At 36.6% G+C, this 25,889-nt stretch overlaps 1 protein-coding gene across 1 annotated transcript in view; it reads left to right on the top strand.

Annotated features, from left to right (window-relative positions):
* The window catches only part of CHSY3 (chondroitin sulfate synthase 3), a 138,118-nt gene extending 112,683 nt beyond the window's left edge, over window positions 1–25,435 (top strand). The window contains exon 3 of the mRNA XM_015653573.3: window positions 21,189–25,435. Coding sequence (XP_015509059.1) covers window positions 21,189–22,754 — 1,566 coding nt within the window. The 3' untranslated portion in view covers window positions 22,755–25,435. The remainder of the gene's footprint in view (window positions 1–21,188) is intronic.
* Window positions 25,436–25,889: the final 454 nt, after the last annotated feature.

The following is a 25,889-nucleotide window of genomic DNA, read 5'->3' as shown; positions in this document are numbered from 1 at the left end:
TGTCTCCATCTCATATCCTGCCTGAAGGTCATAGGAACAGTCATCATCTGCAAAAGCCTGCCTTCTGACGAAAATAGTATGTAGGAATTAGTTTTGTGCATTGCATTTCTTTTCCTTCCAATTTTTGTATATATTTACAAGAAACACTATAATGAACATTGCCTTCTGCCTTTCTTGGAATTATTTTACCTTTCAGGACTTAAACTTATGCAGAGAATAAATCCATAATCCAGAGAATCTCTTTTCCATTTTGTTTTCCTCATTTGTCAGATAATGGTGTTTTCTTCTACATTTTCATCATAGTTCAAATCTGTGGTAATACATTGCAAGAAAAATCCATGAACTTTTGTATCTTGTAGCTGTAGTGCCTGAAGTACCCAATGCATTTTTGGATACTTAGGAATACAGCCAGTACCCAAAAGGTTCCTCTCAGAGTATGAATGGCCAAAACTGAGGACAACTAAATTTTTAAATTAACTGTTATCTGAAGTAAAATGTCTAATTGTCTCCCTTTTCTAATAGAGGGAAATAAATTACGTGTTTTCCTTTCTAAACCATGAAACTCTCTGATGTGAAATGAACATTAGATTGATCCAAAGTTTGGCTGATACCAGGGAGTATTTTTTCTCTTAATGGGGTAAAATGCCTCCTGCTATTGCAGTTTAAAGGTAATAGAAAATTAGGTAAAAAGAGAGAAGTAAAGTAAGTAAAGTAAAAAATAAGTAAAATTATTAAAAAGGTATGAAAAATTCCAGTATTTTAAATCTTGAGCATATTTTTAAAGTGAAGTAAAATATTTAAAGTCTTTACACAATTTAATTAGTATTAGAACAGCTACAAATCTAGTAACAAACCCTGAGGAGTCTATAGTGACAAAATTGCTAGGAAATTTTGGTAAACAGAATGCCTCAGTCATGCTTGAACTTTTCATCATTTTTTTGCTTTTGCTTTAGTGAGCAGAAAGAAAACTTAATTCTCTATAAGATGCCCAAGGTTTCTCTGCTCTTTCACAGACATATGCAATCATTTATTATAGGCTGCACTAATTTTCTTGCTGTTAATTATGGGCTGCATAAATCTTCCTAAGAAAAGGCTTTATTTTCTTAGCTTAAAATTCTGCTAGATTTGAACCATTAGATCTAAATTTTTTTTTAACCAAGAACAGACTTGTTTAAATTTCGTAAAAACTCTCATTGTCTGAGGAACAAGATTAGGGGAACTATATTGCTGATCTGAAAACTGAAATGCCTCCTAAGACACAAATTGCTTCACAGTATCCCAGTATTTATACTTGGGATAACTTTACTCACTACTTGAGTGCAGTGACTTGAGGGTGGGAAGTGGAAGGGACTGGGGAGGAGAAAAAAATCACACAAGAATGCAGAAAGGAAGAGGATGTCTGACAAAGTGGGCACTGCAATTGGCAGAGGAGCACTGGCCAGGGCTTTAAGCAGAAAATACAGCAGGAGTGATCACAAGTACCAACAGGAACAGGGACAAAATATATGTAGGGTTTAGAGCATTCACCTTCTGGAGCAGACAGTTGGAGTTTTCAGTCCTACACTTCTTTCTGTTCATCCACAACCCAAACCAAACTAAAAGAGTTTTTTCTAATTTGTCTTCATTAATTCAAAAATGAGGCATGTGCAGAGGATTTGGAATTTAATTGAATTGATGCAGCTAGAAGTAAAAATGGCCCTACCTGACTATTTCTGACCCAGGCTTGAGCCTCGGTGCTTTGAACTTTCTAATCTTCCAACCCTAGGTTGCCATGTTCCTTACCTTTGATCCTTTATTGTAAGGTGCAAAATTGGATAAGAGCAATTACTTCTGTAAGATGAATGGAATAATGGGTACTTGCTTTTAATTTTTGGTTTTTGGCAAGGAACATAAAATTACATGCAGAATTTAGTAGCAAAGAATAGAAGCATTGAAATTTCCTACACTTACAAACTGGGGAAAGTCAAGCTTTATTCTTTCATTGTATCCATGAGTCTTTATGAGAGAAAATGTGTGTACGAAGAGACATATAATGTTTTTGTTAGACCTACTCAATATAGGTGAGAAAATTTGGTCATAGAAACCCCCTTCAAGTCTGCAATACAACATTAATTTCTAATTAAATGCAATTTGAAAATAATCATTTGGCACTTTCATTACATGAAATCACTTAGACTATCTGAAGAACAACTTCAGTGAGTAGGAGGGAGTGTGACAGGGTTGGAAATATGATAGAGTCACTTATTCCAATGGGACCTTATGCTATGGGTGGTCTTGTTTAATGAGGATGAGAATTGAATTATATTTTATACTTCTAAAATACAATAATGTAGTATTTTTCTAAAGGACCCTGTGTTTCCTAACTTTTTAATCTTAATTTTCAGACTTGCACTTGGCCTTTGTTAAACCTCATGAGATTCCCATGTCTTGAGCTTGTCCTAATCCATCTAGATGACATCCTGTCCTTCAGGTGTGTCAACTCAACTACACCACTCAACTTGGTGTCACTTGCAGATTTGCTAAGGGTTCACTTGATCCTGATACCTGTGTCATTGATGAAGACATTAAACAATTCTGTTTAATGTCACTGATCTCCGTCACGACACGCAGCCATTGACCATCAACCTCTAAATGTCACAGCTGATAGATGCTTTAAACATTAACGAAATCAGCTGACACTCAAGAGAAAAAGACCAAATTTAATTACTCAATAAAAGATAGCTCATTCTTTTTCTTGCTTGCTGAAACTCAGGAGACAACTGATCAGATCAGCATATTCACAATAGTGGTAAGAACACTAATGATTATATCTGTAATTTCTAATTTTAGTGCATTTGGCTTACTAGGAGGAAGTTCCAATACATTATTCGTTCTTCCTTTTTGATAAGATTAGTGAATCTTATATATGAATTAGGTCATTTGCAAGCTTTAGTATATAGTTCTCAGAAGGTAAAGGCTACCTTGTTTTGAGGCAGATACTCTTGGTATTTCAAACCATCTTTCTAAAACTTGTGTCAGTACCTCTGTGACTTAACTACTGCTTGAATGTCCATATCCTTTGTGATTTAACTACTGCCTACATTCTAAATCTGTCTTCAGTCATAATAAAGGAAAAATTATTTTGTTGCCACATATTTAAATTAAATTATTTCTGTTATTATTACTCTGGAAAGTGTTTTGCTGCTTTCCCCGTTTTTTTCAGTATTCTAAACAAGCGTTGTCAACCTCAGCAGCAGGTTGAGGGAGGTGATTCACCCCCTACTCTGCCCTTCTGAGTATCATTTGGTGTACTGCATCCACCTCTGGAGTCTTCAGCAGTTCTGTCTTTCATGAAGAAAGACATCAACCTGCTGGAGGGAGTCCAGAGAAGGGCCACAAAAATGACTGTAGCTCCTGTTTTATGATGATAGGCTGAGGGAGGTTTGTTCAGTCTGGGGAAGAGAAGTCTCCAGGGAGACCTCATTTCACTTTCCAGTACATGAAGGGGACTTACAAAAGGAGGGCAAACAAATTTTAACATGAACAGATAATGATATGATAAGGGGGAAGGGTTTTAAACTAAAAAAAAGAGAGATTTAGATTAGATATTATACAGAAGTTCTTTACTCAAGAGGTTGGTGAGGCACTAGATCAGGTTGTCCAGAGCAGCTGTGCATGCATCATCCCTTGAAGTGTTCAGGGCCAAATTGAATGAGACTTGGAGCAACCTAGTCTAGTGAAAGATATTCCTTCCAGTGGGGAAATTTAGAACTAGAAGATCCTTCCAACCCAAACCATTGTATGATTCTATGACTGCCTAATTTTACTTTTTTGCAGGATTTAGTATGTATAGTAACAGTAGTAACAGCTCTCTGTAGGCACACATCCAAGCAGACAAATGTAATAAACGCATTAGGTGGGTTTCAAGCAGCTCTCAAATGTTATTTCAACCTGATCATAAATGAAAATTGTGTAAGAAAGTGTTTCTCTTAATATATGGTGTCACCATTTTTATAATATATAACAATAAATAGAGCTATTTGCCACCTTGACAGAGCAGTTATTTGCTTAATATTCATCCTATTAAAAAAATACTATATTATCCTACAGAAATAGCCTCAGCTATGTATAGTTCTGTTCTCATTCCTTCAGGGTATTATAACCTTTTACAATAAGAGACAAGAGAACAGTAAAATGGACTATTGCCCTTTGTTTCAATTTTTCCTCTTTCCCTGTTCTCTTCTGTCTTATCTATTCCATCCAAAGCACTCAAGCCAATCAACAATGTGATAAAAACTAGAGAAACTAATTTCTGAATTACTAGGTCAATAGGTAAAATCTGAGGTCCTTAATACTTTTCAGAATTATTTTCACCCACAATTATCCAAATACATAAATCCCATCTATTTTCTGTACTCTATTGCACCTCCCTATTTGTTATGTTTTGGAGGTGGTTTTTTTTGCTTTGTTTGATTTGAAAATCTATAAAAAAGATAGAACTGCTTTCTATATATTTGATTATGCTGTGACAGAATACTGTGTGAAAACAGGGACATAATGTAAAAGAAGACATAGTGCATATAAATTACAAATTCCTTAATGAGTGAAATCACAAAGCTAGACATACTTCAGTGATATGTGAGAAAATCATTATTACTGAAGAACCTAACAGTGAATGTGCAGGTCTTTTACTGCCTGGAAAAAAATTAGTTTCAAATCTATGACTTAAATAGGAGGCTAATACCACTTTTTTTATAACATAACCCTTCAAATCTCCATTAAAACCATTAATATTTTCAGCCATGAAAAGACATGCGGCCATATAAAATGGGTTTCAAATTATCACTGTCTAGCTGAAATACTCTTTCTTTGTACTAATCAACCACACTTCCCAATTCAGAAGTCCAACAATGAAGTATCTTGTTAAGGATATTTTATAATACTGGGAGGATGAAGAATCACTGTTCAATCTTAGATCTCCTGTCACCATGAAGCATATAACTCAGCAGACTTCGATATTTTTATTTTTAATGTAAGAGCAGTTCTCAGTGATGTTATAAGAACACAGACATGTTAATTAATGTTGTATTTTCATACCATCCAGTCAGAAAGCACAGCTATCTATGCCTGTGGAAAAGTATAATGGCAATATAATTAGGATTCCTTCTAAGGAAAACATTGTAACAGACATCCTGCCATGCTTTTGTTATTTTAATTGGATATTTAGCTCAAGGGCGTTCATAATTTATCATAAACTTTAATGGTAATACAATCAGCTGGAAGGAAGCCATACTTACCTCCTTGATTACACCATAAGAAAGGAAATCCTAATTTGAACATCCTTGTTTTAATATTCTTTTACTGACATAGCAAGAAGTGAAGACTTGGTTGACAAGGAGGTCATGCTGTTCAGTGTCTCAGCTGGGTTATGACTCTAAGAAAAACTAGATAAAAAAGCAGATTGAATCTGGCCTACCATGCAGAAATCTGGACACTATGCAGACTGATGGAAAGCTTTTATGTCAAGGGGATGATGAAGTATTACACAAAGTCTTACTGTACTGATTTTGCCTTTAATTTTTTTTTTTTCTGGAAGAACTTGGACGTCTTGGGTCCTCTAGTCCAGTTATTAGTTCCCCAGTGGTAAGTTCTGAAAAATTACTTTTAGGTCTACTAGCCACCAGAATCCAGTTGCAGTCATCCCCAAATTTTGAAGTTGTTGCAAATTTTATGGTTAACCTTCTTTTAAGAATGATGGAGTATTTAATTAATGGGGATAGATTACAGATCCTTGGTCTGTATTAGGTAGATCTGCTGGCACTTCTGCTTTCTTACTTAATATGAGTGCTTGAAATGTGACTTGGCAATGCATTTTAGTGTTCTCAAGATATGTTTACCAAAAAAGAGAATAGTTCATTTTTCACCAGTCTTTGTTTTTGTTTTGTCATCCAAAGATGTTGAAAATCCTGTTTTAAGAATGTTAATGTGATGTGATACGTGATGTGATACATTTTTTGCTAAGTATATTTCCCTTGGAGAAGCTATAATTATTACATTCTGTAGGCTTGATCTTTGTGGTGAGCTTGTGCTGACACCTTCCAGTGGGCCATTATGAGCTACCAAATTGCTTTTACCCTGAATCAGTAAGGATTCTCATTGCTCTTGTTTCTTGTAATATCATCTTGGATATTCTTATTATCTGTGTGTTTAATTCTTTTTGCTTCATGCTAAGATCCAAGCTTCAATAATTTTAAAATTCAATAATTTTGATCTCCCTTAAGTATTTTTTCACACACATTTTCTGCTTCTCCATTTTGCATCTGCTGACTTTCTAGTTCTTTGTCCTAGTAAAAAGTATATGTCTGATTTATGTTAATTATTATTTATAAATTATTCATGTTTTATTGTTACAGCATGACTGTATGTTTCCTCCATAAAGTTAATATTCCTAGCACTAGAAAAAACCTCACTGGAGACAATCCTTAAAGGCTTTTCTCCCAGTATCCAACTTGGTCATCTACTTCTGTCTGGAAGGATAGACCCTCTACCCAGGCAGGCAAGACCTGTGCATAGCAGGAGCACACAGCTTCACCACTGTATGAGTGAGCAAAGAGGGGAACATAGAGGCTGATACAGCTGCCAAGCTACTCCTCATGATTTTTGAAAAGTCACAACGGTCAGATACCATTTCTAAACTGGAGAGAGATGGATTAGATGAGTAGATGTATCAATGAGTAAGGAATTGGCTGAGTGGTGACATCCAAAGAGTTACAGTCAACAGTTCAGGACGGAGGGAGGTCTGTGACAAGTGGTGCCCTTCAGGTGTTTTTGCTGGGACCTGTGCTATTTAATGTCTTCATCACTGACATCAGGATTAAGTGAACACTCAGCAAGTCTGCAGATAACATCAAGCTGAGTGGTGTGGTTGACACACCCAAAGATAGAATTCCATCCAGAGGGAGCTGGACAAGCTCAAGACATGCCCTTGGAAACCTCATGAGGTTTAACAAGACCAAGTGCAAGGTGCTGCACCTGGGTCAGAGCAACCCTTGGTATCAGCACAGGCTGGGGCTGAGCAGATGGAGAGCAGCCCTGGGGAGAAGGATTTGTGGGTGCTGGTGGGTGAGAGGCTGGACATGACCCAGCCATGGGCACTCACAGCCCAGAGAGCCAAACGTGTCCTGGGCTGCATCCAGAGCAGTGTGGGCAGCAGGGGAGGGAGGGGATTCTGTCCCTCTGCTCTGCTCTGGTGACACCCCACCTGGAACCCTGCATCCAGCTCTGGAAGTCCCAAAAAGATGTCATGGACCTTTTGGATCAAGAACAGAGGATAGCCATGAGGATGATCAAAGTGATGGAGCATGTCTCCTAATGAGACTGAGAAAGTTAGGGTTGTTCAGCCTGGAGAAGAAAAGGCTCTGGAGAGACTTTAGAGCAGCCTCCCAGTACCTGAAAGAAGCCTATGAGAAATCTGGAGAGGTACCAGGGCATGGAGTGTGAGGAGAAGGGGGAATGGCTTTGAAACTGAAGGATGGTCAATTTAGATTAGTTATAAGAAAGAAATTTCTTACAATGAGATCGATGGAACATAGATGCAATAGATTGCCCAGGATGTTGGGAGATTCTCAATCCCTGTGAATATTCATTGGCAGTGAGGGTGACACTCTGAGCTACCTGTTCTACTTGAAGATATCCCTGGTCATTGCAATGGGAGTTGGACTAGATGGCCTTTATAGCTCCCTTGCAATTCAACCTATTCTATAATTCTATAATTCCCCCTTACCTTCTATAAAGATATGAAACCCAGAGAGGGGAATTTCTCACTGGATCATTGCTTTAATGATCCAAGATTACCACTCATCAGTAATTCCTGCTGTGGGCAGCCCCTTGTCATTGCTCTAAGTCTCCCAGACAATTTCCTTATAAATATACATAAATAAAGTCATGGCTGAGGGTGTAAACACACTTCAGTGTGCTTATGTAATCTATTTCAGAGAATTACACAGAATCAATCAGGTTGGAAAACATCTTTGAGATCATCAGGTCCAACTTGTAGCCTAGAAACACCTTGTCAACCAGACCATGGTTGCCACATCCAGTGCCACATCCAGTTTTTCCTTAGGCACTTCCATGGACAGTGACTCCACTTCCCTGGGCAGCCCATTCCAATCACCCTTTCTGCGAAGATGTCCAGCCTAAACCTCCCATGGCACATCTTAAGTCTGTGTCCTCTTGTCCTCTTTCTGGCTGCCTGGGAGAAAAGGCTGACTCCCACCTGGCTATACCCTCCTTTCAAAGAGTTGTAAAGAGTGATAAGGTTCACCCTGAGCCTCCTTTTTTCCAGGATAAATACCCCCAGCACCTTCAGCCACTCCTCACAGGACTTGTGTTTTAGGCCCTTCCTTCACCGGCCTTGCTACCCAGTTTGTCTGTCTATCCTAGCTAATATTTTCACCCCCTTGGATGCTGTCTTTCAGGAGTTCTGTGCTCCAACACATCCATATCTTAACACCTAATCTGCCCAACAGCTTTTATAAAAAAACAGATTTGTATTTGAATAAATATGCAGACTTCAAAACAAATCAAGTAACTTTAAGACTCTTAGAGTTCTAAACAAGAAGTTGGTGCTCTGCTACAAGTGTTGATCTTATGAGATTGCCAGTTTTTATCTTAATATGTTCTTCCTTGTAAATCCTAGATAGGCACTAGTCCTGATCTTTTTCTCTTTTTTGTCTGCCAATTTCCATTACCGTTTATCTCTTTTGATGCCTCAAATTTTGTCGGTATGTTGGATTTATTATCAGAAAACAGGAAATGAAACAACTTGGCCTCAGCTTTGAAGCAAGCAGACAAGCCAGCTATTTAAGGTCTCCAAAAGGCTTCCAGGTAGCTTTAGGTTTCTAAAACTTTGCTTCCCCTATAAGCATGTTTATATTGTCCATTTTGCTAGGTAGTTTTAGAAACATATATTACCTCTGTCTCACATTCTTGTCTCCATCCTCAGACCAGCATTGCTAAATGGTGGTGCTGAGTTTTTATCTGAGGTTACCTGGATGAATGTAATTTAAAATGGATGCTGCAGCTTGAATTCCTGTTCTCCATCTTTAAAGGTATAATTTAGTATCACTCCTGTGCTAAGCTTCTTTGTTTTCCAGTCATGAATATCTCTTGATTATGCCTATCCTTTCTTTATTTTATGTGGAAAAATTTATCGAAGTAAGGCCAATGGAATTAAGGAATTAAGGAATGGAATTATGTATTAAGGAATTATGTATTAAGGAATACATAAACTAATAGTGAAATATTGCTAATTATGAATAAACAGAGGCATCCAAGACCAGGTGTTTTCCTACACTGTTTTTGTTGTTGATACTTATGCATTAATATTAAAAAAGAAATTGTAAACTATGGAGACAGTTAATTTGTTTGATTGATGAAGTATTTAAACAGAATTCATGGTATTACTTAGTGGAAGTTATGGATGCCATTTTTATACATTATTTCAGTATTATCTATAGTGCTGGAATATAAATCTGTACCTAATTGGCTATGCAAGCACTTATTGATTTTTTCCTCTGAATAATTAAAGGATCCAAAAGCTTCTTTAAAGGGTAAACCCAGCAGTTTTCTGAAGTATATTTGCAGTGGAATGATAACTTCTTGAGATTAAAAGAAGAAAGAAAATTATAGCTGGTAAACAGTAGCAAGGAAAATAATCTGCATGCCTGTGCTTCAAAAGAAATAAATTTTTAGATGCATAATTGTGGGTTGTGTTGAAATATATAATGAGTTTTGGTATTTTTTTTCAACCAGTCTCACTTTTTCTCTACTTCTTGACATTTTAAAGAGTTTTTCTCATTTCAATGCTTGAGGTAATTTTCATTAGTAATATGATTTACTGATAGGAGTTACAATTATTTCAGACATGAAAAGACTTCCTTTCAGAGCTGCCTATACTGAGGAGAAAATATCTCTAGAAATATCAGACAAGTGACAGAGAAGGCAAGTGCAACATTCTTTTTTTTCTGCTCTGCAGATTTGTTCAGATGAGAGATCTGAACAAACTCTGTATTGAGAAACTCACCAAACTCCTTCCTATTTTGTTCCAGTCTGCAGGGGACTTCAGTCTCCTGGCAATTCTTCCTGGGATCGATGCTGTGCTGGCTAGGTGTCCTTGTCCACAGTTGCGCTGATCTTCTGTTTTGTTCTAGAAAATTGCCATTTTTATTAACCTAGTGCCTTTTTATTATGGTCCCCTGTAGCTAAATACCCCTATTCCAACCACATGAACATTCCTGATATGTTAATTTCCCAGTGGGAGGAGGTGGGTGTAGGTAAGGCTTATGTTGCAGTGGTGGTAACAGCACACCATCACTATTCACTTGCTGGCATAAATACAGTTTCTGACAAAGCAAGCCCTACATGCACCAGTACCCTACCTTGTTGTCCTTACTGTTCAGAACTATTTTATTGTCAAAGAAGAGATTTGCTGGTGAACTGCATTCTTCTATATGTGGTGAGATAGATTTCCTGATCAAGAAGTTCCTTCCATTTTACCTGGCCTTTCCAGATAAACAGTCCTATAAGTTAATTAATCCTCACCACTCACCAGGATAGGCTGGCATCCCATCCTTCTATTTTGACTTTTTGAAATTACTCTTTCTTACCAACTTCTATTCTCCACCTTCATGTGCTTTTCAGACAATGTTAATTTAGCAAACTGATGTTTCTCTTCAGGTGGTTCTTTAACATCTCTGCTTTGCCCAAGAAATAAGCATTGAGTAATCTCATTTGCCATTTTCCTGGTAGGTATGCATTCATTCTTAGCCAAAAAGCAATACTGTATTCTCCACAAGATGTTATACTGCACTGTTTATGGCATTACCTGTGTGATACTAACAAATCAGCCAGCTTTTTTAATTGCATGACAGTTCAGCTAAAGAAACTGCTGCTGGTGTCATTTTGTTTTACCAGATGTGTACAGTACAGTTGTTGAGACCATGTGTTTCATATTCAGGTATGTTGTACTCCTCTTGTAGGGCTCCCAGTGCATAATTTTGGGCATATATAGAACACCTGGGGGGAAAAAAGATATATTAATAAATGGAAAGGGTATCAAATAAAACTAGAATAAATTTTTTATTTTTTTCTTTTTTTTTTTTTTTTTACTCTGTCTAAGTACTGTGCACAAATAGAAGAGTAAGACAGTCCCAAGAAAAGAGGTAGGTGAAAAACTCAACCATAAAATAATGGGAAAAGAGGTTAAATGAACAGAGAAAGCAGCATCTTTTTAAGGCTGAGTTACTAAAAATAATTTTGAATCACGCCATGTATTTGCCTCTGCACACATGCTATATAATGTAGATCATATTTTACAAATTAAAAAATATGCTGAATTGTCAGTGTTTCTAATCTCCCACAGTTTATATTTCTGTGAAAAATTTTGGAGGAGGTTAGGTGCAGATTCTCTAATATTGGTTCTACACTAGACATTGCTACCACTTTGTTCCCTACCAAATTACTTTTTGTAATATAAGCTTACAAATTAATATGGAATTGTAAGGCTGTGAAATAATATAAGTTAAACAGGTCACAGAGATCATCTGGTCCAGTCCCTTGGTCTTCAAGGAAGATCTGTTTCAAGACTGGAAATCAAAGTTTCATTAGGTTGCACTGAATTGACATTAGTTAATAAGTTCAAAAACCTCATGTTTTTGCAAGCAAGAGTGTCAGGGGATGACACACAGATGTGACAGAATGCCTAACATTGTGCAAAAGTAGTTTATATTAAGTACCTCTTTATAAATATTTGAGATATAAGCTTAAAGGAGAACTTTCTTGGTACATGGCTTACATAGATAAATCCTCTAGTTGCAATAAAAACAATTCTATTATTTCTTTCAGTATTTATTTATTGAAAGTGAAGTTCTGTTTCCAAATAACTGTGGACTTTTGGAAGGATAGGGCTGTTTGGTTTTGCTGTCTTGTATCAAAGTGGATTTTATGGAAACTTAGGTAAAACTGAGGGTAAAAAGCAACAAAAACAGCTTGAGAAAAATATTTATTGCTTTCATTTTAGCCTCAAATTTTAGTCTCAAACAATAGTACTATTAAAGACTCCTGAAACAATGGGGAAACCTTTTGTGTCCCAATAATTGATTTCACTGATGGATAGTAGCTCACAGCATTTACTTTTTGTTGATTATAATGATATATATACTGTGAATAGTAAGCTCAAATGATTGTTTTCACTTAGAATTTTTCATTTAGAGAAAAATGTGAAATAGAGAAATATTGCAGTTTAACTCAGCACTTATTTGTAGCCCTGAAGCTTGATTTTTTTTTAATAGTTTTTTCAGAAGAATTAGGAATTAAAATTTTTTTTCTCAAAGTTTTATTCAACATTTGAATTGGTGAGTTACTTCAAATGTAAGGATACTTAGGACTTAGTTAAGAAAGTCCTTTTAAGCTCCCGATGAGCAAAGTAAGATGTATGTTTTCTGTAGTGGATAACAGGTTTAGTAAGGAACAGGCATGCAGATTCTTCAGGAAGATTGATTCTTCTAAGGGAAGTCATAAATACCAGGGAACCCGTTGTGTCAGGCTGTTGTAGTTTGCAGGATGCTCCAGTAAGAAGAATTATGCCTTGTAAAATATCACTATTGTATAAGGATTTTTCATGAGACAGGAGTCTCATACTTTTAATAGCAAGTGTTGTTACTGGGGCATGCAGAGGGCTGCTTTGTCTCTCTACATGAAATTCTCTTTTCCCAGTGTCTTAAGATTACATACCCAGAGTGCTTGAAGCATAAAGGCTTTTAAGAACTAAAGAAATTAAAGAAACCTTAATTTTTTTCATATTGCACTGCACAAGTCTCCTCAATTCTTCATTCAGCAGAAGTGGTTTCCTGCATTGAACAGGGCAGGTATCTGAGTGGAACAGGTTACTTTCCCATGTCAGGTGACATGACAGGAGTGCAGATGGTGTGCTGAGCATCTGAAGTGGTGGTATCAGCTGGTATGATAGGAGTGAAGTCATCACATGAAGCAGGCAGCACAGCCTCAGGCCATTACAGGGTGTTAATTCTGTGGCTTCAACTTTGCTTAGTTAGCATGAAATGGGTATGGATAGACAAAGATTCGCAAACATGTACAAGGAGATTGGTCTCAAAAAGCCAAAACCAGAAAGGATACATTACCATCTGTTTTTTTATAGGAATGGTTCTAGCCAAGTGTGAATGAGATACTGTCCCAGGCATCTTCATACTATCATAAACCAAACTACTCCCTTCTGCAACACAGTAAAGACTGCTGAGTATATCCATGCTAAAAAGTGTTCAACACACTAGCTGTCAGTATTTGGATATTTCTTTAGAAGTGTGGGTTTTTTTGTAGGAGGGAAAGTTTTGGGGATAAGATAAATGTAAACATATGAACACTGTTGAGTAGGAGTGAAAAGAACATGATCTTTGTTGGTGTAACAAAAGGGAAATTTCCCAGTAAATTCCTTGTAGGGTAATCCTGTAAAGTGGGGTGTGTTGGTAGTTAAACTGTGATACTACCCACAAGGTATCCAAAAAAAGCAAAATTTCCAGTTTCTATATAATTTTTATATGTGGAATCAGCGTTTGTGGTGTTTATGCACTTCAGAGAATAATTAGAGTATTCAAATCTTTGGTCAGATACACAAATGCATGAGTCCATGTTTTAGAAAAATTTATTATTAAACAAATATACTACTTTATGTCACAACACATAGAAACAATTTAGAAGCTATGATTAGTCATCAAATCACTTTTCCCATCTTTTTTTTCCTTAACCTAGAGGGTAGAACTTGATATTTCTGTTTAAATATAAAACATTAAAGACTTTTCCCATTTCTTTTTTCTCTTGTATACATAGAAGGCTAGTATTGGACAGACTTAATAGTTTTGCCTCTATACGGCCAAATGTGTCACATAGTTGAGAAAGGGACATGGCCCTGAGGTCATGGGAGATTTGGCTTCAAGGAGGGTGGATTGCTCCCTTGCTTGACATGTAGAAGCCAGAGAACAATTTTAGCACTTGGAAACGCTTTTAGCATTTACCTAAGGAAGCACACATGCCACACCAAGATGTTCAAAAGGACATGAGGTATGTCCATGCTGAGGTTGTCACCTGGATGTGATAATGGCAATGCTACTGTGGTACATTACCCTCTGCAATGAGGCACACAATGGCAAAACTGCAGATGGCTCTACCTGCTGGACCGCAGGGGTACTAGTTAAATGCCATAGAGGTTATGTGCAGCTCCTAAGACTCAAGGTGTAAACATATAGCTGGTCCCAGTGCACGCTGGTGTCTCACTGTGCAACTCCCTAACAATGAGAACCTGCTTTTCTCTGCTGAGCTCTCTCAGTGACTGAGTATGTAGGAGCAACCACAAGTCTGACCATCACTGAGTTACATGAGGCTTAAGCTATGATAGGAAAATTAGTTATACCTTCTCTGTGATCTTTATCAGCCAGAATGGGAAATGTGTCAGATCTTTGGCATCATCAGAACTGCAGAGTCAGCCATGTCCACTTCACATCCTAGTGGGAAGACTTGCAGTGTGTAGGGGGCTGTTGTTCATTGTAACTGGAACTGTTATTATCAATTATATTATATATTATTATCAGTTTCTTAACCTATCATCCATTCCACATTACTCTGGTGTTTCTCTTCTGAAGGCTGGTTTGCTCCAAAGAAAGGGATTAGTGACACCAGGCAATCCAAACCTGAGAAGGCCAAAAGACTGTTAGCCTATCTTCCTTAAATCTGCTGACTACCAAAATGCAGTCTTTTCCACAATTGTTTCACTTAGATAATGCCCAGGGTAATTTAAGACATTTTTCTGTTTCCTTCCATGCGTGCTGCTGTCCTTGTACACCAATGCTGTTCAGTATGTCTATTTACAAACTAAATCAGAGAAGTTCTGACAAGTTTCTTTTGCATTGATTTGGTCCCATGCATTCAGGTCCAGAATTGTGTGAAATTGTTTGTTGCATCTTTATGAAATATTCTGACTGATGCAACACTAACTTTTGTGTCCCCTTTCTGTAGAGGATTCACACTGAATTTTCATAATCTCTTCATGTCACCTTACTGTCTCCTAATATTCTTATGTTTTCTTTGTATGTCAATTACTTCCAGTTTAAAAAGTCAACTTTCCTAAAATATTTAGTCACTTACCTCTTACAACCATGGGTATAACACTACATGTGTTGTTTTATTATAACAACCTTATTTCTGCAACTTCTTAATTTCCAGGTTCTCTGGCTCTTAATGGGTTATCTTCTCCTCTCATTTAGTCTTAATGTCCTTGGCTGTGTGTCATGAGCAGTGTCCAAGGTTTTGTGCCAGCATCACTAGGTACAATATTGTTCCTTAGAAGCTTCTGTAGTAACTTCCCTCCAAACTGTTAATTCCCCACCTGTATATAGCTTGTTGTTGCTTGTTGTTGCTTCTCTGTTACCTAGTTCATATGCATTTCATAATTCCAGACTTAATATTTATCTTCTCCAGGCTGATAGTATTTCTCAGAGTGCCAAAACTCAAATTGCTCAAATCCATCTTTTTGTCCAGAAACTTAGAGAACCTGTAGCTTAGTGCTGTATTTTATTATAATACATATTATTGAGACCATCCTAATGTGCCTATAGTCATCTGAAATATTTTTTAAGCATTCAACTTCCTGCTGGTCAGCGAAACAGTATTATCTCAAACACTTCAGATTTACATGTGTACTTCATATGGATGATATATCCCTTGAACTCACTGAAAGTAGTAAATAAATCTTTAGCAGAGCAAAACTCTAAAGAGCAGATGGAAGAATGATCAGGAATAATTTCTATTCATCTTATTTCTACATTTATTAAAAGTCTAATTGAAATTAAATGGTCAACAGTTTAGCACTATTGCTGATTTAAGAAGAGCTTGAGTGGATGGAGGATTAAGTTTTATGTCTTCTCTGTTAAATGGATAGAACTGTATGCTTATTATGAATCTTAATGCTCAAAGAAAATCTGTGTTAATTTAAAAAGCATCATTGGCATTCACTTTTTTAATATGTGATAGTCTTGCAATAATAAAGTTGGTTGGTTTGGGCTTTTGTGTATATGTAATAAGAACTTTCCTATTTTATTACATCAGTTAATCACAGCAATTACAATGATTTCAGACTTACAATGCAAATTACTTTGTGCTTGTGTATTAGCTCTTGTATTTTTCTGCCACAATAATAAAACGTTGCCTTTATTCTGATCTCTTTCTTATAATTTTTATAATTCCTGCTTGCAGTTCAGAGTTCCTCAGAGCATGATTAGATCATTAGTATTTCTTGCCAACTTCTAGTTTCAGCTGGCATGGAAAAAGCAAGCAGAAGTCCATGCCAACTCTCACATTAGTTGTGCTGTAAGAATCATTCAGAAGACAGAAAATTACTCAGAAAAGTCACAAAGTCAGGCAATATAAAAAGGTAAAATGCTGGGCCTCCATGAATTATACTGAAGACAATTCTCTGCTTTCAGTGAATGTGAATTGCATGTATCATGTCAAACTAAATGTTCATTTGGCAAAATCATCTCTCTCTGGAGTAATCAGTAGGAGAAGCTGAGGCAGGGGTACAGGACAATAAGGAAATATTGTGGTATATCTTCAGCTGCGGCTCCAGGAATTCTAGATAGCAATAATTGGAGTTTCCCACTAAGCTGTTGCCTTCCTGTTTAGAGTGATCCAAAATTTTACCGTCTGCACCTTGCTGTAATTGTAAGAGCTGTGCTTGAGCTAAGTGATTATTTCAGTTTCTGTGTCTTCAGTGCAACCTTTTAAGTGTCATAGTTCTTTATGTGAGAAGTGGTACTATTCCTATCAACTTTCCTTAGGTGCTCACTTACTCTGACTCCACTGATCTTGGGGTTGGCCATCTTTGTATTAGTCCCTTTTCCCCTATCTGTTATCTGTTTGTTTAATGATCGAGATGTGTAATCGTTGTCTAGCCTTGGTTAGTACCTTTGTACTACATGATGGTTGATGACAAACAACATGACCTGGCCACATGTACTCCCAGCCCAGAAAGCCAGTGGGATCCTGAGCTGCATCCAAAGCAGTGTGGCCAGCAGGGCCAGGGAGGGGATCCTGCCCCTGTGCTCCACTCTGGTGACATCCCATCTGGAGTGCCAGTTCTGGTGCCCCCAACATGGCAAGGACATGGAACTTTTGGAGCAAGTCCAGAGGAGGACACAAAGTTGGTAAGAGGTACAAAGACAGGCTGAGAAAGTTGGGGCTGCTCACTCTAGAGAAGGAAATGCTGCATGGAGACCTTATAGCAGCCTTCCACAATCTGGAGGCCTACAGGGAAGTGAGAGAGCAACTCCTCAGGGATTGTATTGATAGAACAAGGAGTAATGGGTACAAACTGAAAGAGGAAAAACTTAGTCTAGGCATTAGGAAGAAATTATTTCCTGTGAGGGTGGTGAAATACTGGAACTGGTTGTCCAGGGAGATTGTGGATATCCCAGCCCCTTACACTGTTAAAGGTGGGGTTGGATAATACTTTGAGCAACTTGATCTAGTGGAAGGTATCCCTGCCCATGGCAAAGTTGTTGGAACAAGATATTTAATGTCCCTACAAACCCTTAACATTCTATAATTCTATGTTATCAGTTTCAGATGGGAGGATACTGACAAGGTGCTTGGCCACAGTCTCCAAGATGTTGGTGTACTATAGACACAACCATGTAATGAAGCTTCTGATTCTCCCTAGACTTGTCCTCATGCTATTTGCTTTTCTTTTCATCACTACTGAACCTCCTTGTGACACCTACACAGAATTGCATACTGTGTGCACTAGGTTCTCTTTCCAGAGTCCAAATAACTTGCACAGTCTGCCATTCTTCAGATAGGGCTAGGATTGTGTTCCTTACATGTACTTTGCATTTATCTACACGGAATTTAATCTGGTATTTTATTACCTTGCCATTCAAAATCATGAAAACTTCTGTAGGAAGGTTTACTCTTACTATGCTGAATAATTTTAATTTATAGTCAATAAATCTCACCACTTCCCAAACCCACCTCCTTTGCAAGGTAATTTATGACTGCATTTTTCAATTTAGACTCTCACACAAATCTATTTTCCAGGAAATTTAATCATCCTTCCCTTTGCCTCCTGGGCTTGACCACCTTGCTGAGAAATTTCAAAGCATATTTAGAATCAAATTGAATTGCTTTCATTTAGATGTTAATAAGCTGAATTGTAAAAAGAATTTTTTTTCTTGCAACATTGAGAAGAAATTTCTGCACCAAGATTAAAACAGGCTATCTTCAGGAAGTATTGATGCTTTCAGTGTCACATTTGTTCTGTTTTCTCCAAACTGGGATCTATTAAAAGTTTTCAGTAACATAACTGGAAATGGATTAGTAGAGTTTTGCATATATGTGATAGTACTCCATTATTGAGTTGATTGAATTTTTTTCACTGCTACTTTTAATCTGTTGTTGATTATCAAAAGCAAAATCCTTATTATAATGGAGTGATTTCAGTGGAGCATATCAAATAAACACAGGCATCTGAAATTGGAATGTGCAAAAAATGCAGAATTTATGTCAACAGAATATTTCTGTTAAATAAGTATTGCTAATGAATCTTCTGTAAAGCTGATTTTGTAATAAGTCAAGGGCTACAGAAGAATTTGCACAGTTGGAGGACAGCATTTAGCTTTGCAGCAATAATATGTCATTTTTTTCACATCTTTTAAGTAAAACACATTTTGCTACTTTACATAAAACTTTTATGTACATAACTATGAAAAATTATGTACTTTAAATGTAATGTGTAAGGTATTAATGGTTGTAAATGTATAAAGTTAATGGTTGTTTCATTTACACTCATAATTTCATTTATACTCATGCAGCATTCTTCATTAGACAACTTAGAAAAGAAAGCCAGCCAAACCATCTCCTCTTCTTTCATTTTCAACATTATACATTTTATTTTCCTTTAAGAAGACTTTACTATGAAATTCTAGATGTAAAAATCATGCCTTCAGCTTTTTACAGAAAAAGTGGACAATACAAAAGCATAGTCACCTTGCAAAATTCACAGCATACAACTTTAAGTAAAACAAACCAGGAAGGAAGTGTAACTTTTAAGTGGAGAGCTGGAAATCCAGTCAGATCAGCTGTTCTTTTTTCATTATTCAAAATGTAAATTGTAGAGAGAGAAGAGAAAGCTGTTTTTCCAAAGGGCAAATATCATCACCCAGCTCTTTCTTAGACACTGTTTTCCCTTTCAATCTCTAATCCATCTGTTCTGCCAGCAACCATATCTAGTCCACAAGACAGCCATATTTCAGTTTTCCCAGAACTGCTAATTAAAATACTAACAGGCCTGATGATGTTGGTTCCTGTTATCTGTGATCACAAAGAAATCACTTAAACCCTCTTATCCCTGGTTCTTCTCATCTCATGTAACAAGCAAAACACCCACATTTAAAGACAGAACAAATGTTCTCAGCTTTAGGAAGGAATTCTGTGAATAAGGTGTGTATGAGTCATGTTGTAACTTTTTATGTTTTTTTACATTCATCTTCACTTTAATGTAATAGAGGTACCTGCTTTATTAGAAGATAATTTAACATAGTTTAAGGTATTTCTCAGAATGGGTCTGTTGCTTTTCTGCATGTGACTAACCTCAAAAATTTTAATCTGTGTCATAGCAGCAATTGTGTTTGCTCAAGCAGAGGCACTTAGAGTCTGAAAGATGGGAGGGACATTCTAAAAGTTTTATATTGAAATTCTGTTTTTCTAAATGAGACAATGTTATACAGTTATATGTTAATAGTCTTGTACATGCTAATGAACATGTACATACTAATGAATTTTACATAGCTTTCATGATTCTTAGCTTTGTTAGGTGTTATTTTATATTTATTGTCCTATTCTTAATGCTACTTCCAATAGCAAAACTTCTGTTCTTGAAAGAACTGAAGTAAAATGAGCTAAATGTTTTGAGTCTGCTATACTGTGCAATCAGAATTTGATTTCTTCAGTGTATAAAAGACAAACTTCAATACCCATCTCAGGACCTGATTACAGCTCAAGTTTAGAACACATTCTTGAGCAACATTTTTTATCTAATTTGCATATTTCTTTATTTATTAATTATAGACCAATCTCTTTGCAAATTAAAAAAGCCCAGTCTTTTCTCCTTTATCTGCTAGTCATGGGAAATAATTCTCTGGTGTTAGTAGGTGTTAGCAAAGAGCAGCAGGTTTTAAATATATTTATGATGTCAATATTTTGCTATTCCATATAATTTCCCATTTAAGAATAAGTACTCAATAATAATGAGTTGTCTTCTAGGGTGGAAATTGAGTCAAAGATAGATTTATGATTTGCTTATAGTTCTGTTGTCAGCACAGAAAGTATAAAGGCCAGATAGTTTGGATCCTAGACCTGCCAGCCATAAAATGTACCTCTTCACTATATCACAGTTGCTAATTTGACAGAAGTAGAAAGTCTTTTCTTGCTACTGAAATAAACTGGAAATCACTATCACAATCAATTGCTTAATTGACATACTCTATTATATGTGTACCTTAGAAAATGTATATTCAAACTGTTTTCTTTCAATTATGGAATCCTCTGTCAACATGAAAAAAAAAAGTTTTATTAAAGCCATTCAGTTTTTGAATATCAAGCAGCGCTATCTATTTTTATATATCAGCACAATCAGCTTTGTGCTCCATAAACACAAATACAGGGTGCTTTTTAAAAAATTGTGAATTTTGCTAACTTTTCATTAAGGACCCGTGCTAATCAGGGTTTAGATTGAAGTGAAGTCAGTGGTTCATGAATAGCACCTATGAACTCAGAAATATTGCCCACAGACCTATGCCTAAGCATTTCCCTTAGTTCTGCAGTTGGATGAAGTGAAGATAAACCCAAGATAGCTGACCTTCTCTTTAGACAGAGGACAGTATTTGCTTACTGTGGACACTACTGAAACTCAGACCAAAGCAATGTAACTATTTTCTACTGAATGCCTTAAAATTCTATGCCTAAAAATAACATGATCTATAAGAATTGGAAATTATACAAGTAACAATGTGTGTCCTTTTTTTGTGTAGAAGAATTTCAACTTAATATCTCTTTCCCCCTATACCTCTCTCTCTCTCTTTTTCTAGATGCAGCAATTGTTCCATGAAAACTATGAACACAACCGCAAGGGTTACATTCAAGATCTTCACAACAGCAAGATCCACACAGCCATAACACTTCATCCAAACAAAAGACCAGCCTACCAATACAGGCTGCACAATTACATACTGAGCCGCAAAATTTCCGAACTGCGCCATCGGACCATCCAGCTCCATCGAGAAAGTGTTCTGATGAGCAAGCTCAGTAACACTGAAGTAAATAAGGAAGATCAGCAACTGGGAGTGGTGCCGTCTTTCAATAATTTCCAGCCACGTGAAAGGGATGAAGTCATCGAGTGGGAGTTCCTGACAGGAAAGTTTCTTTACTCAATGGTGGACAACCAGCCACCCCGGCAGAGCCTGAGCAGCGTCCTGCGGGCTGCGCTGGATGATACTGTGATGCAGGTCATGGAAATGATAAATGAGAACTCCAGATCTAGAGGAAGGCTCATTGATTTCAAGGAAATACAGTATGGGTACCGCAGGGTAGACCCTCTGCATGGAGTAGAGTACATCCTGGATTTACTGCTTTTGTACAAAAGGCACAAAGGAAGGAAAGTTACAGTTCCAGTGAGACGCCATGCTTACCTTCAGCAATTGTTTAGCAAACCTTTCTTCAAAGAAGCAGAGGAGCTGGATGTAAAAAGCTTGCTGGAGGATGCCAACACTGACACTCAATCTTTCTCTTTCCTTTCAAATTCTTTAAAGATTTTTTCCTCATCGTTCCAAGGCACCAAAGATGTTGGGGGACACGGTGACAAGAAAATACATATTCTTGTCCCTATCACGGGAAGATTTGATACTTTCTCAAGATTCATGGATAATTTTGAGAAGACTTGTCTGATTCCCAAGCAGAATGTAAAGTTGGCAATAATTCTCTTCGGTTCTGAATCGGGCCAAGACTCTAGCAAACACATAGAACTAATGAAAGAATACAGCATTAAGTATCCCAAGGCAGATATGACCCTGATTCCAATGTCAGGAAAGTTTTCTAGAGGTTTAGGTCTTGAGATGGCCTCGTCTCAGTTTGACAATGACACTTTGCTGCTGTTCTGTGATGTTGATCTGGTATTCACATCAGACTTCCTCCAGCGATGCAGAGATAACACTATTCAGGGAGAACAGGTTTACTACCCTATCATATTCAGCCAGTATGATCCAAAAGTAATATATGGAGGCAACCCTCCCCCTGACAGTAGTTTTGTTTTCACAAAAAGAACTGGATTTTGGAGGGAGTATGGATTTGGAATTACCTGTATTTACAAAAGTGATCTACTTACTGCTGGTGGATTTGATACCTCGATTCAAGGCTGGGGACTTGAGGATGTAGATCTCTTTACTAAAGTGATAACATCTGGCTTGAAGGCTTTCAGAAGTCAGGAAGTAGGAGTTGTCCATATTTTTCATCCTGTTCAGTGTGACCCCAATTTAGACCCAAAACAATATAAAATGTGCTTAGGGTCCAAAGCAAGTACATTTGCCTCTACCATGCAGCTCGCTGGACTCTGGCTACAGAAACATTTGGGTGTCAGATACAATTGGACTCTCTCCTGACAACTCAGCCTATTTGGCCTTTTTAGGGGAGTTTACCTCATTGCTATTATTTGATTTTGCTGTTGTAGTTTTAAACTCCCTCCTCGTAGTCTTCCAAAGACTGTTGACCTCAAATGGGATGACTCTGCTGTTCACTGATGTTTCTTATACCTACTGAACTGGTGAGGTGAATTTCTTCATATTTCCTTTATTTGAAATTCAGTCTAGTCATGGAAATCATACAAGCCCATGGAGCATATTCATCACAAGAGACTGTATTAGAAGAATGTTGTCTTTCAGCTTTTGGATTCAGTATCATCTTTGTTGCATTTCTCAGATTTGATGTGATACAAATATTTACTGGTGAAGGTACCACAAAAGTGCTTTATGCTTCTTCTGGGGATGGAACTCTCTAAGATAAACTTGAGTTTTATAATTTATATGAGGACTTATATGTATAAACGCTACTTTTCTTCATCTTTAGAATTTTTAAAGTAAATGAATAACTATAATTGTACCTTTATTTTTTAAAATAAGAGTAAAGCTGAGGAGCTACTTGCAAATACAACTGGTACTGGCTACCAAGGTCCTTAAATGTCTTATTATTAAACCAAACTCCTCACTGTTATTCAGTCAAAGTGTAAATGAACTTTATTTTCACAACAAAAAGGATTTAATCAAATGCTCATGTACACTTTGAAGATTTTTGAGCCAACATCCTTCATTTGCAGGCAAGAAGAAACTATGACTCAACATGGTCATTTAATATAAAGTGCAAGCATACAGTGTTCTTACTTTGAAACACATACTATATGTTGCTCTTTCTCTTTTTAGAATGAGTCTCTAATGCATAATTTTCTTTTATATTTCTTTCATAAGGCTGCACTTCAGTGTTAAAAGTTAAAGCTCTATTTTTTGTTTTACATTTTTCATGAATATTGGTACTTGGTAGCAACTTGTTGTTAAAGTTAAAGTAACTGTAGAATAGCTATTTAAGTTTCAAAATTTACTATTGCTGGTCAAAGTTCCTTGCCAATATATTTATATTAGTGGAGGTTATAAGACTGTGTTCAGATTTATCTCTCCAAACAGCCTGAAGCTGTCATATTGTGGATTCATGAAGTATTTAAAGTAATACAAACAGGAGAAATAATAAAATAAATTTCTGTATCTGAAAAAAAACATTTATATAGGGATATATATGTGTGTGTGTGTGCGTGTGTGTATATCCCTATATATATATAGATATATAGAGAGAGTAATTTCAAAGTATATTCCACTTTTTAGTTCAGGCAGTGATTTGTTACAATGGTCATTATTTTTTGCCACATGCTTGGAACATTTCATGTTATACTGTGGTAAGAGCTTAGAGACATTCAGGAAACCATCAGAATTCAGCTAAACTTATTTCAGTGGGTACATCTAGTAACCTCAGTACCCTTGATTTCAAATTATATTTCAAACAGAGCCAGGCAAGAAAAAGTTTTGTTTTTCAGCTGTAACTGACAGCTTCTGTGTTTCCTTAAAAAAAAAAATCCAAAAAACAAACCTAAGCAAAACCCCCCAAAACAACTAAGAGATTGGAATTCACTGGCACATCTGTTTGTGTGAGGATAGCCAGATAATTTCCTAAGCCATGAAGAGAATATGTAGGTCAGTTAATGTCTCTTATCTGTGGCTCTCTGTTCTGGATTTATCATGCAAAGAAAAAGGAAACCCTTACAAGGATTGAGTTAACTCAGAATTAAAGGGCTGGACATAGCTTGTTGTGTGCTTTAAAAAAGGCCATTCCCTAGCCCTGGATAAGGTAGTAATTGTGGTAGATGACAACAGAGAGTGTAATTCATGTTTGTACTAGCCCTCCTCAAGCAGAGCTCTTGTCTTATTATTTTACTGGAGGCTCTTGCCTTCCTAGCCCAGTATTGTTAGCTCAAATGTCTGATAAAAGAAAAATTCAGTATCACTTATAATTCTTGGAAATTGCTCTTCAAATTGAGTGGTAAAATAACACTTTGTTCATTAAAAATGCCAAGAACAAGGAACATGATATATTTTAAAAATCTCAATCAACCAATATGACTGTAAATATCAAAAACTGATTGCCTGTTGATAAATGGTTGTGATGATTTAGTAAACAAGAAAAAACCTAATGACTGACAAAGACATCTAAGGAAATCATTGTCTACTGGGATGTATTCCAGTGGTTATTTCAATTACTTAGTGGCCAGAAAGTATTTGCTCAGCTCTAAGTAAAATAGTAGATTAGAACAAGCAATGAAACCAATCATTCAGTGGGGATAAAGATGTATACAGAGGGCTTGCAGGATCAGGTCCTACATGATATAAGCAAAATGCTAGTATTTACCAGTACAAATATTTATTTAGTGTCTTGACTGATTCATTTGTTTATATGATGAATTACTTTGTTAAAAACCTGATTATAAATGTTTATTATGAACTATTGCATTTTCTTTTGAAATAACTATCCTGAGATAACTTGAGAAATTGTGTTAGTTTGTCTGAGGAATAATATGCCTTCTAAGGAGATCATATTAAAAGGAAAAAAAAAAAGCACAAAAGTGTTAGAGTAATGTTATGTATGTATAGATTAAGATGGGAATATCTGTGTTAATCAACTGTTTGTTTTTGTCTAGTCTGAATCATAATCTTTATTGTAAAAAGAAATTTCTATGTGTATCATGTCCCTTTGTAAATGTGTGACAAATTAATTCACAATCGAACATAAATACCAATTTTTCCCCAAACCTCCTTCCCCTGGGAATAGTTTTCCTGGCTTCATTGCTGGGAAGTGGGTTGTTAATAGTTTGCACTTTGGCTTTTTAGACAGAGCCATTCTTTAAAAAAAAAAAATATCAGCATTCACTACTCAGAAGACTCAGAAATCCCCAAACCACTGCAACATGGCTGGTTTTTCCAGTCACAGTGCTTAATTTAACAGAGAATTTGCATTTCCTGGATGAAGGAAAAACATGTTGGGCTTTCTAAGATTTGATGAGCGAACATCAAGGTTCTCAAACTGAAGAAAGGCAGAAGGCCAGGGGGTGATGTGGGGCTCAACCACAGTAGTTGGCACCTTCTCATCCCTGTACTGCCCCCTGTGCTGCCTGCTGCTTATGATTTGGCAGCTCCAGCAAG

This window comes from Parus major, chromosome Z (genome assembly GCF_001522545.3).
Source record: "Parus major isolate Abel chromosome Z, Parus_major1.1, whole genome shotgun sequence".
Lineage (NCBI taxonomy): Eukaryota > Metazoa > Chordata > Aves > Passeriformes > Paridae > Parus > Parus major.
The sequence above is the reverse complement of the archived record's forward strand: the minus strand, read 5'-3'. Positions and strand labels throughout refer to the sequence as shown.